The sequence below is a fragment of the Hippocampus guttulatus genome, chromosome 13, assembly GCF_054856545.1.
Source record: "Hippocampus guttulatus isolate MCC_2025c chromosome 13, RoL_Hgut_1.0, whole genome shotgun sequence".
In the NCBI taxonomy this organism is placed as follows: domain Eukaryota; kingdom Metazoa; phylum Chordata; class Actinopteri; order Syngnathiformes; family Syngnathidae; genus Hippocampus; species Hippocampus guttulatus.
The window spans coordinates 16091656-16105000 of NC_141273.1; the positions used below are offsets into that span (position 1 = coordinate 16091656).

Genomic DNA, 13345 nt, shown 5'->3' on the forward strand with positions numbered 1-13345 from the left:
AATGTAATGAGAAGGTTAGTCAAATAAATGTACTGTATATGTAAAGTGCTTCAAAATCAATGATCAAAATACGCAATTTTAAAGAAAAACGTTGTAATTAATGGTAGAGAGGCCGCAACAAAGAACGGCGCCTCCCGTATGTGGCCCACGAGCCAGGCTGGTCTAATCCCTTAACCCTTTTTAAGAGTCACCCTTTCACCTGCTTTCTTTAATCCCACTACAAGATCAAGCAGGAGTATTCTACACAGATGGCAGAATTTTTTTTTTTTTCATTTTTATTTGAAGCCAGTGAGATTTTTGGACCCAGTCATGGCTTTCAAACTGAGGGTTTTTTTATTGGTATATTTTTACTTCTTGTCAACACATGACTCCTGCTGCAGCTCTGTTTTTGACATAAAGCCACGGTAATAATGCAGACCTTTATGATGGAAGGGTTCTTTTTTCTCAAGGCTGTGAAGGGGACTCTAGTGTGGGGTTTTTTTGTACAACGCTGGACAAATGTAATCAGACAATCAAGATCAAAGTTCTATTTTTGTATGATTTAACCATACAAAGGGGTTCTATGCAAGCATTTTAGTTTGCGCTTTTATTTCCTGGTGGGTAAGGTGACATCTATCTGTCAATGTTTTTTTAAGTGGACTGGGAAATTAATGGAAAGCATATAGAAATATAGGGCTGGGCGATATGGCTTAAAATCTTTTTTTATGTTTTTGTGGGCAGTCACTCCAGGGACACAACTATTATACATTATCAATGTTTTATGTCATAAACATTGAGTTTGTTTTACACAATAAGGGCGTTCTGAACAAACTTCCGTTTGTGCGTTTACTTTGGCGGGCCATACCGGAACTCTACGGACAGATTTGAAACTTCTTACCTTTTAGCTCTCAGGAACGTCCATCAAGCAGGTCAAAAGCTTCAGATTTAAAATTTTAACATGTTCGCTCGTAAAAAAATTCAGTTTTAGCCCTTCCTGTAACGACACAACCTAAGGGATCGAGCGAAACCGATGGCTAAAAGGACAAAAACAACACAGCAAAGTCATCTGTCATATGGTCACTAGCTAATGTAATCTTGACCCAAGGAAAATGGAGGGGTCAGCGGGTGGCCGGCGGTCGCTCACCTAGCTCGGTTCCTGGGGACGGAGGACGGTTCGTCTCCGTTCGAAACATCGGGAACCGCGCTCCCCTCCTCGACCTTGACGACGACATGGATTTGACGCGGTTGGCCGTGGACGCCAGCCAGTTCATCAACCGTGCGGTCCAGGTAAATATAATTAAATTAAAATTAATACATAAAAAAAATGAAAAACCTGAAAATGGTGCTGTCCGACCAAAACACGTACACGCTTACCCCATTTAAACTTTCGGGGAGTCCCACCATCAGGCCTGTGTTTTTTTTTCGATGATTTAACAGAACATTACAAAGATTAAATGTGTGTAGGTCTTCTACAAAACAACGACCTTTTAAAATATTCGACTTTTTGTGGACTGTTCGTCACTTTGGGAAAAGTCACAAAATTCCAAGTTGAAACAACATTTAGGATATTTTTTATTGCTATCAAAAAGGATCAAATTTGACCTGAACAATGTACTTTTCAGTACACAGGGGAGAGTGTTGGCCAGGCCGACAAAACCGACTTAGATCCCAACCTGGAGGAGCTCCTGATGCGGGTGGATGCCACCAAGACATGGACGGACGTCATCGTCTCACAGACAGAGGCCGTGTTGCAGCCCAGCACAGGTCAGTGATACAATGGTGACTTGTAAGATATTTGAAGTTGACGAGCCATTTTATCAAACGTCACTTTCAGTCTACAGCAGATTTGCCGGTTGGAAGTGATAAAGGTTGAAAGCCTTTATCACTTCTTTTCATCTTCCTTAAAAAAAAAAGATATGAAACGTGGAATGCACTTCCGAAGCACTGACATTATCTGGACACTATATAAATAAATATATGAAACATACATAGAAATACAAAATAAAGCTTACCGACAGACTGAATTGAAGCAGGGGTTTTTTTTCCCAATGTTTTTTTTCTTTGTGATTTGACAATTCCGTTCAACTACCTTGCGATGTTGATGTGAATTAATTCAATTGTTCAACCCTGGTCTGATTCTCTGTAACCAATTTCCTCCACTAACGAGCTTTTTGTTTCTACCGAGCAGTGGCGCGACTGGAGGAGAGACTGTACGAGCATCTGGACTGGCCTGCCCCGTCTCGACCTCGCGCTCAAGAGCTCCTGGGTGACCAGATGATTCAGGCCGGGCTGGAGATGGGAACCAGCAGCCCTTACGGTGAGTGCATTGTCAATATGATAGTAATCGGAACGTCAACATGGCGGCGACGGATTCAATTTTTGTGTTCAGGAACGTCGCTACTGCGATGCGGCGAGGCTCAGAAGCAGCTCGGCGAGGCCCAGAGGAAGTTTGCCCAGAGCGCCACCATCCATTTTCTCAGCCCTCTGCGACGCTTCGGCGTGTGTGAATACAAAATCATGCAGGTACCACATCCTCGGGGGACATCCTTTGGATTTATGTAAAGCATATACGTGTTGAACTCATATTTACAATAAGAGTCATCCCACACATTACAAAGGGGAGAGAAAAAAATCAACGCAGTTTCTTCTTTAAATCACATCTGTCACAGTACCGAGACTGACCTGTGAGAGGCAGCAAAGGACATCCGGATTGATGCACAAGAAAAATGAGGAGTTAGAAGAAAACATTCAAATGTTTCTGACTTGAATTTTTATGGCGGTGAATGAGCCGTGAGACACATTATACAAACATTCAACATCTTTCCATCTGAAGCCAGCCAAAATGCTCAAATTCCACCCAATAAATATCGAACGGGTGTAACATTAATGACTGTTGCATGATTCTTTTTTGGGATTGATTTTTGAAATCACGATGAAGAAACGCCATTATTCATTCGGTTCAAAACTCGTGTTCAGGAGGAGCGCAGGATGTTGCTGAGCAAGCGTCTGGACTTGGACGTTGCCAAGAGCCGACTGAGGCGCGCTCATGAGGCCGAACAAGAGTCCAGGGTGAGAAGGACTATGAATGGTTGAAGCCATCACGCCGCGCGTTTGCTTGATTGTTGTCATCTGATTGACGACCTCAGAACCTGGACGCAAACCCCATGCAGGACGACTACTTCTCGTCTCACGTGTCCTACATGTTCCGATTCATGCGCGTTCGTTGGATGAAGGTGAGTCGGCACAAAGCCGCTCGGTGTCAGCGTCGCTGAGTCCTCTTGACGCTCAGCCTCTCTCGTCCATCAGATGTGGGCGCAGGAGATCTCGCAAGTGAGTGAGTGGAATCGACACACACACTTGGCACGCGGTGGTCACTTTCAGGGTGGATGGGGAAGGTCTGTGCCGAAACCGTTTGCAGATCCCTTTAGGAGATGCTCAACGAGATTCAAGTTGCCATGATTTGTTTTCTCTTGGTTTTTCTTTTTTTGTTTTTGTTTTTTTTGGTCAATTGACATCTCAGATTTTTTTTTTTTTACGTCAATTGACATAAAAAAAAACAATCTGAGGTGGACTGAGACACGTTTCGAGTTGTTCAATCAGCGTATCATCCAATTTAGAACTCAAAAAATAATTGATGTGTATAGATGTCTATCTTGGTTTCATAAAATTCGGATGCACACTTTTTTTTTCCCCTTTTCTGAATGCATTGCCGAGATATCAGATCAGGACTCGGCAGATACTTAAAACCAAAGGTTTGGACTTAATTTTTTACATTTTCAAAAACTTCAAACACTAAAAATTCGACTGCCCGCACAATTGATTGTCGGCTGCTCCCAAAAAAAAAAGAAAAGAAAAATTGCCCATAAATTGAAATTTGCATCTATTTTCCTCTATTGTAAGGTAAACAGGACGGAGGATTATAAAATAGTCAATTGTTCTGCCCGTAAATCATATCTTTACTGTTTTAAGTGTAAAGGAACCAAAAATGTTCTTTTGTTCATTATATACAGTATATATATATGTATATACAGGTATATTTTTTATTAATCAGCCAGATAATCAGTTATCCTAATTTTATTGAAATCGACTTGAAAAAAGAAATCCACCCTAGAGGCCCTAGAGATCCCGTCATGTTGACGTTATGGGGTGTCGTGTTTAGAATTTTGAATACAGAAAACAAATGATTTCCATTTCGGAATAAGGCTGTCAACCTCAACAAAATGTGGAAAAAGTGACAAATCCTCTCCGGATGCGCTTGTCATTTACCGTTGTTGGGTTTTTTTTTAGGCCGAGACGGAGCTGAGGATCTCCGAGTCTTTGTTCCTTCGGCAATCGGAAGTCACGCGACAGCTTCTGGGAGAAATTAGCACCAGCCACGTACGTACACACACACGCACGCGCAACCGCTTTGTAAGTCATTTTTCCGAGCCAGCGGGACAGCGGATTGTCTTGCGTGATTGTTTGGAACACCCGACATATGTGTTACCCAGAGACAACACTTTGCGGTGTTTTAGTGACGCGCGGGTTGTTTGTGTGGTGGTGTTTTGTTTTTGTTTTTTTGTTTTTTGTCAGCGCAACCACATGCAGAGGCTGAGTGACTTTGTGGATGCGCAGACGTGTTACTACGCCCAATGCAAGCAACACGCCCTGGAGCTCCACAAACAGCTGGCCAGGTTGGAAAAGTCAAACATACCTCTTTCTGATCCAAATAGGGCAATCATTTTTTTGTTGTGTTTTTTTTTTTATCACCATAGTTTTTCAGTGTATTGTCACCTTTTATTTTCAAATTCTCATGGATTTTTTTTAATTTAGAATTTTACATTGTTTGAATGACATTTTGTTTAAATTAATGTTTTTGTGATTATTTTGTAAAAATCCAGTAGAAATAACTGAAGTATTTTAGTATCACTTTATTTCTAAGCGATCATTTGTTTTGCATTTAATGCCATATTTTAAAATGATTTTTTTTTACATTTTTGCAATGTATTGTTGAAAAATAAATGTTTGTATATGGTCATAACAGTAAAGGATACATTTTTGCATTTTTTTCTATTTATTGTTAAAAATAGGTATTACATTTTACTTTATTTTTTGTTTTTACATGTTATTTTAAAAATGTAAGTCCTATAAACAAATATTTTTTAGCAATTTAATTCATTCATTTAACTTCCTTTTTTCCCACCTCACTTTTTTTTACCTTAATGTTCCTGTCACCTCGGATTCACAAAGAAATGTATTTTTTTTTTAGAAAAGCTTGATTCACATTCGTCCAACAGATTTATTATTCATTTCTACATTCATGCTTCAACATAAATAATTGGGAATAAACACATGACCAACATTTTGACTTTCCGATGTCCTTTTGCAGCATCCCGGCCGTGCTGTGCTCCAACAAGTGGCAGTCGTCAATCACCAACGGGGCGCCTCGCTGCCAGCATCCTTCTGCTGAGCAAAATCAAGTTTCTCCCGCCTCCGCCGTCGTCATCCACCACCTTCCGGAATTCGACCAGGACTCTTGGACGATGGGAGTGAGCGCTAACAATAACAACGAACAGGTCCCTGGTCATGCTTGTCCATCAGAACATGAACATCCCCCATCTTCTGAACCCACGTCTTCCGACTAATTCACGGGTCTCCCCTGCATCATGGCCAAACAAGTGCAGGTGAAGACCCACAAAGTTAGTTACATTTAAAATGAAGTCATCAGTGACATCACTAGTTAGTTTTCAAGTGTCGTCATCGAGTAACTAAGTTACTCTTTCAAGGTAACTGTGGCAAGACTGTAGTCCAGGTTAGAGTACGTTCGATCCTCCTTTTGGCTTGTGTAAGTGTACCTAATGAACTGTCAGAATTCTACCCCAAAACGAGGCTCACTTCATGGTCATTTTCTCCTCTGTGTGTGTGTGTCTTTGTTTTGCATTTCGAAGCCAAGTAAGGTGAAATAAGATCGTTCCACGCATACGCACACGGTGTCACCCCCTCAGTGGTCCCAATAGGTCAATTGTAGTTCTTGTGTTCACATCCAGATGTTGTTCATTTTCCCCCCCATAGAGGCCATCATGTGTGTGTGTGGGGGGGGGGGTGTATATGTATAATGGAAATACATACATGATGTAGATGATGTCATTATCATGCTACAGGCTAGAGGTGTGTGTGAGATGTCGCTGACGTCAGCGCTGTGTTGGCATGTGTTTAATGTGGAAATAAATATGCAAACAGTGACATGGGGCTCCCAAAACAGATTTTTTTTTTGGTTTATTTTTTGAGGGGGGTAGCAAACTTTCCTGCAGTTTACTGCTGAAACAAAGTGCTCTATGTTTAATCAAATAATAATGGTGACTGTTTTTTTTTCCAGGTGTAGCATTTTTTTCTGCAACTTGGTTTTAATTTGTACAATAATGACAAGAGTGTAGTCAAATGCGCGAGCTCACTAATATGTCTTCAATTCAAATATGTATTCATTTTTGAAAGCAGTCATTCATTGAAGAGTGCAGGCCACTCTTCAGAACATTGCTTTCCATTTCCCAGCTGTGTGATATTTAATAACAGTTTCCTACGACTCAACAAAAAAACTGCACACGTCTCAACGACAATTGTCCCTTGCGATCGCTCGACTACCTTTCCTGCTCTTTTTATGGTTGTTGTTTCAAAATCTTTCCATTAGCCGCTACAGGAAATAAGATCCTAGCGACTTGTGATGAGTGAATTACGGCAGAATAAATTGTATGATGAATTACTTTTTCCACCGGCCCACCCTGTAAAAGTAGGAAACTGGTGCATCCTCGTCAGTTTTGGGGTACTGCATGCAAAAAAAGTGTCACAAAGTTCATCCTCTTCATCCTAACAGCTGTCATTGATATGGCGTCAGCAAAGTGTGAAAGGTGTACATTTGTCGGATTGCAGCAATTGAACAGGATACAAAAATATTCCCAGTGTTTACCTGTTGTGAAAATCATCCCTCTCTGGCCCCATTTTATGCCTGTAATTATTGTATCTATTATTACTTATGAACTTGTCATGGTGTGACCAAAGCTAGCCAACGGCAGACTAGAGAAACAAGGCCAGATTGAAGATGATATTTCAATCATTTGCACCATGGCTAACAGAGGCTAATGTGGGAGATCCACGCAGGCTCGAGCAAAAGAGACCGTTCCAGTTACTTGGCCGCTGACTTAGTTGTTCAGAAAAGTTAAAAAGAAGCACTTGGAACGCCCTCAGCTTCATGTCAAGGGATAGAAAGCTCAAGTTGGAGGTTTGGGCGGCGCCGTATGGACGGCTGCAACCACCGGCGCCCACGTGACCGTTCTCATCAGGTCATCAGGTAAGTTGATCGCCTCTTTTATGTTTGAAATGATGGTGCGAGATTTATTTATTTGGGGGTGGGGGTCCAAATAAATAAATAAATAAACAAACGAATAACGTCTACCCAGTAACATTTCGTTTTGGCAATCTTCCATCATGAACAGCTAGACTACATTCAGAGCTAGGCTACATTCAGATCTTGCTAGCAGCTACTCCGGAGCTTAAAAAAAAAAGTCCATCAAATCAGGTTCTCTTTGTGTTATTATACTCGCTCTGACCGTAAACTTAAAAAAGAAATAGAGTTAAAGAAACTGAAGCCACGTTATGTGCCAAACTGGTGCTTATTTGGAAGCAAGTTAACCTTGTGTTGGCCAATTCCATACAGCGCCCAAATGTCAAAGCAGCAAATCAGAGGAATAATGGCTTGCATCTCCAAAAACTCCTATCTCAAGACACCACTGTCTAAGTACCGCTACAGTAAATATTATTGATCATCTTTCATGAAATATTGACACATCTGATGGTTGTTTAGATTTGTAACCACTATTGTACTAGACCGTGGCTGCCATTACCCTGTGGCCATAAAATTATGATAAAAATGGACTTGGCCCACTCTAGTTGTCAAGGGCTCATACTTAGAGGTTTTTATTTTTCAAACATGCTTGCTCCACTCTTAGATTGTGTTTGACACTCCTGTGATTTTTTTTGGGGGAGGGGCTGGGGCCCACCCTATCTTATTACACAATTTCTGCGGCCCGTGTGTCGGGCTGCGTCACAAGCCGACCAAGGGAATGCTTTGGAAACTTTATTTGAGGAACGGCGCTTTCATCACATCGCCCCCGTCGAGTTTCCCCTCACGCTGTGACCTCCTCGTTTCCCCGGCAACCTATATTGCTTTCAGGTGCGTGAAAATGTTTTATTTGTGTCGTTGTTTCAAAATAAACAAGTAACGTTTGTCTTTTTTTCTCAAAAAATAATATTGATGGAAATTTTGATGAAATTGTAATTTTTAAAACAATTTCTACAAGTCATTCATTATTTATTTGTTCAACTCCATTTTGTTGCTAATGATCCAACAAATGAAACAGTCTTTTTTTTTTTGTGGGGGGATGACATCTCGTGATGTGATCGTGAAAAAAAACCCAAACATTTTGCTGGTGTGCTGCAATTTGGGTATTTTTTTTTTCTTCATGTTGATGTCTTGTTTCTCTTCCCGTGCAGAAACCCCCTATGGATTGCTGCGACGTCCGCACAGGATGCTGACTGTCACATTTTATTTTTTTCCTGGGGACCTCCAACACCCGGTGAACTCAAATCAGGTCTTCGACCCCCCCCCCAAAAAAAAAAACCCCATCTCTCTTTGCGTCACACAGGGCCTACACATTCTCATCCTGCATTTTGCAATGGGGAATCGTCAAGAATGTCCGAAAGGAAGTCCAATTGTTCACTACAAAACAGTCTCACCTCATACAACATTGTCTGTTCGCTCACAAAAAAAAAAGACATGATTTTGTACAAAATTGAACACAGCTGAATGAAAACATTTTTAGGTGGAGTGTACTGATGTGAGTGTAAAAAGAAATTTGATGAGTGATTTTATGAAATGTAATACAAAGGCATGACAGACAGCATAATGCAGTTTGAAATTTGACAAATAATTCAAAACCAATGTTATAAAACTTATTTTGGCAGTTGGTGGTGCAAAATTAAAGCAAAGCAAATGACTGTTGGCAGAGCTTGAAAAAAGCAAGGTCAGATTTTTATTTTTATTTTTTTGAGTTTACAAGACCATTCTAAATTCTCTTGACCCCCCCCCCCCCCCACCCACACTCACACACACACTCTTACAATGCTCCAACTTCCTTCTCCAAGTTGGACTTTTGACACATTACCTCCACTGTTACATTACTCACAACATCCACCCCCCACGCTCGCCCCCAGTCTAAGACACACACCCCTCACACGCACCCCCCCACTGGACCTCCTACTCCCTCCAACTGAGTTTATAAGGCGGCCTCAGTGGGCTCACAGCAAACACTTTTTACAGGGCCAACAAGAAGCCAGGTGCTTCTTGTACTACATTTTGGACCTCCCCCCCTTCCAAAAAATGGGCACTCTCAGAGTATGGGGGGTGCTGAGGCTATGGGCAGTGCTTTGCACAATGGCATGCGTGGGCTCGTCGCCACACCACAATCAGGTGGACTACGCCGACGTCTATGACAACGAGGTGGCCAGTGAGCAACAGCAAGGTATCTTTCCGTCTTTTCCGTTGGCTCTGCCGTTTACCGCGAAAGCAGGACGATTGCTTGCAATGTCATCAATTACATACAAATTGAATTTAAAATACTATTTCTCATTTTTATGATATTATTCATGTATTTCTTTATATTTACTTCATTGTTTTTTTTTTTTTTTTCTTAACGTGTATCCTCCTTAGAGGATTCCCTGCAGCCGCAAACATCGTGTCAGTCTGCGGAGCTCACTCGATGGGACAAGCTCTTCATTGCCCTGGAGAACTCTCACATGAGGCAGAACATGCTGCTGGAGTCCTCGGAATCTTGCTGCGGGGCCACGGCGTCCCTCAGGGAGCAGGTCGATCGCCTGGCCCGGACGGCGTCCCGCCAGTGCCCGCCCTGGCAGTCCGCCATCAAGTTGCTTCATCAGGACCTCCTGGAGCTCCGTGAGGAAGGTGAGGCGAGGGAGAGGAGGTTCAACGCCACCCTGCAGATGCATAATCGTTCCAAGCCCTCGGCGTTGGGTCTTAAAGAACAACAAGTGACGCAGGAAGTGACGGCGCCCCCTGCCGACAGTGTGGAAAAGGCGCTGGTTACCATAGCGACCGAGCTGCAGAGGCTCTATGTGCAGCTCGGTCGAGTTATCCAGCAGGCGGGCACACTGAGGAAAGACAGAGGAGACTCGTGAGAGGCCCACACCAGATGGACTGCTATCTTACAGTGGATATAAAAAGTCTACACACCCCTGTTCAAATCTTTTTTTGTGTGTGTGATTAAAAAAACATGAGACAAAGATTTGTCAACTTTTTCCACCAGATCACCACCACATCAGAAAAACTAGTATTTAAACAGGGGTGTGCAGACTTTTACATCCACCCTATATTTGCACATTTGGATTATTATTGAGGATTTTTTTTCCCCCTATTTGAACTTTTTTTTTTTTTAAATCTGGATGCATTTTAAGCAATAAAAGAGTCATAAAAAGAAGACCACTAGCCTTGTGGAAATGTGTCCTCCCTCCGCCCACGCGGTGCTTTTTAAAATTACAGCCAATTGTGCACACAGCTCGCACGCTCCCGGTCTAGTCCAAGGATGGGCAAACCTTTGCTCAAGGGTCACATTTGATTTTTTTTAAACTGGCAGATGGTAAAAGTGTTGCGCCATGTAGAAGTGTTGCAATGTGCCACTTTGTTTTTTCCCGTAAAAATGGTTTGCCACAACTGCCTCCCCGTTCCTCCTACATTCCAAAAACCTGATGCATGTTCGATGAAATGAAGGCTGTAAATTGTCCGTCGGTGTTTGTCTGTTTGTGCGCTGCGATTGGCCGGGGACCACTTCAAGGGGGGTGTACCCTGCCCGCTGCCCTTTTTGATCAAAAATGGAATGTGATCTTGATTAGGCTCCTGTTACTTTTGTTTCTTTTCGACAACAAAAATGTTCTCGGGTCAGGGTGACCCGCCGCATGTTTGGTCACCAAAAAGTAAAATTAGAAGTGGCGATGCAAAACAAACAAATGACACAACACTACATGTCATAACATGTTTGAAGTTTTTTTTTTTTAATGTTCTTTTTTTTTTAATCTTTTGTTCGCTTTTACAATGGGTCCGTTTAACCCACAATGTAACAACATCACATCACCAAATTCTTGAATAACTAGATGTTTGTCCCCTGTGTTCTTTTCATCCTGGCAACTAATGAGACACTTTGATGAACGTCAGCTTCCGTGGTGCGCTTTCAGCTGCAATACGGCGCGAGAGAGGCGTGCTGATAATGAGAAGCAAACACAAAAGCAGGTGGCTAATGATGAAGAAATGGCTGGGACAACAACTCGACTGACACAGGAGTAAAAAAAAAAACTAACGGAATCAATGCAGGATACAGTGATTCCGTCTCAGGAATGACTGCATCCTGCACGGGTGTCTTGTCTGGATTCACTTCCCACTTCTTTGGTGGCCATTACTCTTCTTTCACCTCACTGTGGTTGCCAAATACCATTCGAGTCCCGAATTGGTTGGCGCCGCGCCTTGGCAGGCGAGTGTGTGAAGCCAGTAAAAAAATAAAAAAATTAAAAAAAAAAAGCTCATAAATAAATACTGTACCTTCCCTTCAAGCGTTGTGATTGATACCAACTTAAAGAGTCGAGCTGTTTGTTCACCAGTGAAATTTTATTGTCACATGAACAGACGACACCATGTTGGCACTTTTTTTTTTTTTTTTTTTTTTGTCATCTACCCCCACCAAAAATTTTTAAAAATTAAAAAAAAAAAAAAAAGCACAAATGAGACAATAATGGCACTCAAAGACAACCTCCCGAATCTAACTTTGTGCTTGGTGGAGGTCATAAAACGACCAGCGAGTGTGTACAGCTGACTTGGTAGAGAGAAGAGGGTGCGGGCGGAAGCGTCTTATTTGATGGGCGAGTCTAGAATTTCCTCATATTCCTCTCTGTGACGCCGGCTGCCCCCGCGGGACGGCAACAGCTTCGTGGTCGCCAACCAGCCGACGCTCAGCACCGCCATGGCGTTCCCGACCACCTCGGGTGCGCTGGGGGCCAGCTGCGCCATGACCAGATGGGCCGCCGTGGCCAGGGGCGCCTCCAGGCTCTGGCTCGCGGACACTAGCGCCGGGTGGACCCGCGTGAGGCCGTGCGTCACCCCCAGGAAGGCGATGCTCGAGCAAGCCACCGAAGCCGCGACCAGGCCCCAGCCGGGAACGCTTGCCGGCCAGGACCAGCCCTCCTGGAGCAGGGCCAACGAGGCCGGGGTGACCACGCAGCCCGTCCAGCTCACGGTGAACAGAGCCGTGGCCACGCCGACTCTCTCCTTCAGGGACCGGTAGCCCACCAGGGCCAGGGCCAACCATAACCCCGCAAGCGCCGACAGGGACCACCCAAACGTGCCCCTCCAGAATACCACGGGGTCTGTCGGGGAATCGGCATCGCTCTCATCCGCCGCGGGCAGCAGCAGGACCCCCAAACCGCACAGCCCCACCGCCAGCGTGATGCCATCTGACAAACCCAGACGCTCCTCCAGCAACAGGAAGGCCAGGGCGGCGGACAGCGCCGTGGTGGCCAGGCGCCAGGCGGGGGCGGCGTCGTCTTGGGAGGTGAAGGTCAGCGAGGAGTAAGCGCAGCACAGGGACAGCGAATAGGCCACCCCATAACAAAGCAGACGCAGGCGGTAGCCCTCGGGTCCGAAAGGGTTCTCCCCCTTGTACAACGGCACCGCCACGGACGCAAGCTGGACCGCGGACCGAACCAACAGCAGAAAGAGGGGGCCCAGCCCGAAGCGTTCCGAGGCCACTCGGGTCAGAACGACCACGCAGCCGTTAGCCAGCGCCGCCCCCAGCAGCCCCACCCAGGTGAGCCGCGACGCCGACACCGAGGCCTCCCCGAAACTGGCCAGCTGCTCCCCGACCCCTTTCCCCGGGCCCTTGCCCGCCCTGGCTCCCGCTTCGCCGCTATCGCCGCCCCTGCCGGCCGGAGGTCTCGGTCCTCGGAGGTCTCCCTTGTCCTTGTCTTTGGAGCCAAACAGGGCGAGCGGCCACCTCTTGGTCTCCGTCAGCTGCTTCCTGTCGGACGTCTCCTCCAGGAAGGAGCCGAAATCCTCGAAGGACGGCGCGTCGTCGTAGCCCTCGTCGCCGGGCTGCGGGAAGTGCGTGTGGATGCCGGGTTGCGGGGAATAAGGGGTCTGCGTGGCATACTTGGCCGTGACGGTGTGAGGGTGGATCTTGACCCGCTTCTTAGCGCCGCCCAGCAGGTGGGTGGACTCCATCGCGCACGTTGGCAGAGGACAAACCTGCCGGACAAAGAGGAGACATTCGTTATTGGA

The 13345-nt window shown here is 44.8% G+C and overlaps 3 protein-coding genes across 6 annotated transcripts in view; 2 read left to right on the plus strand and 1 right to left on the minus strand.

Moving 5' to 3' along the window:
- Nucleotides 1-218: 218 nt before the first annotated feature.
- Nucleotides 219-6201, plus strand: LOC147196683 (endophilin-B1-like). Of its 3 annotated transcripts, none has more exons than XM_086127835.1 (10): nt 219-404; nt 1085-1266; nt 1602-1743; nt 2168-2296; nt 2369-2502; nt 2956-3048; nt 3126-3212; nt 3286-3309; nt 4267-4652; nt 5348-6201. In XM_086127835.1, exons 2-10 carry the CDS (start codon nt 1210-1212, stop codon nt 5601-5603), a joined length of 1308 nt encoding a protein of 435 aa, XP_085983961.1. In that variant the 5' UTR covers nt 219-404; nt 1085-1209; the 3' UTR covers nt 5604-6201. The 3 variants fall into 3 exon arrangements, with proteins under 3 accessions (XP_085983961.1, XP_085983962.1, XP_085983960.1); XM_086127836.1 differs by lacking the exon at nt 219-404 and having other exon boundaries at nt 851-1266; nt 4267-4356; nt 4552-4652; XM_086127834.1 differs by lacking the exon at nt 219-404 and having other exon boundaries at nt 851-1266.
- A 159-nt stretch (nt 6202-6360) lies between these two features.
- On the plus strand, nt 6361-11605 carry LOC147196684 (uncharacterized). The gene is made up of 3 exons (XM_086127837.1): nt 6361-8182; nt 8503-9530; nt 9719-11605. The coding sequence occupies exons 2-3, from the start codon at nt 9131-9133 to the stop codon at nt 10201-10203; spliced, it is 885 nt and encodes a 294-aa protein (XP_085983963.1). The 5' UTR covers nt 6361-8182; nt 8503-9130; the 3' UTR covers nt 10204-11605.
- Nucleotides 11606-11659: 54 nt separating this feature from the next.
- slc35g2a (solute carrier family 35 member G2a) overlaps nt 11660-13345 on the minus strand; it is an 8601-nt gene continuing 6915 nt past the window's right edge. For both annotated transcript variants that reach the window (XM_086127832.1, XM_086127833.1), the window contains exon 3: nt 11660-13312. In XM_086127832.1, coding sequence (XP_085983958.1) covers nt 11921-13288 — 1368 coding nt within the window. In that variant the 5' untranslated portion in view covers nt 13289-13312 and the 3' untranslated portion in view covers nt 11660-11920. The remainder of the gene's footprint in view (nt 13313-13345) is intronic.

Coding starts and splice junctions, on each gene's coding strand:
- LOC147196683 (XM_086127835.1), top strand. CDS start 1,210: ATGGATTTGACGCGGTTGGCCGTGGACGCCAGCCAGTTCATCAACCGT. Junction 1,267..1,601: donor TCATCAACCGTGCGGTCCAG/GTAAATATAATT, acceptor TGTACTTTTCAG/TACACAGGGGAGAGTGTTGG. Junction 3,310..4,266: donor GGGCGCAGGAGATCTCGCAA/GTGAGTGAGTGG, acceptor GTTTTTTTTTAG/GCCGAGACGGAGCTGAGGAT.
- LOC147196684 (XM_086127837.1), top strand. CDS start 9,131: ATGCTCCAACTTCCTTCTCCAAGTTGGACTTTTGACACATTACCTCCA. Junction 9,531..9,718: donor GGCCAGTGAGCAACAGCAAG/GTATCTTTCCGT, acceptor TATCCTCCTTAG/AGGATTCCCTGCAGCCGCAA.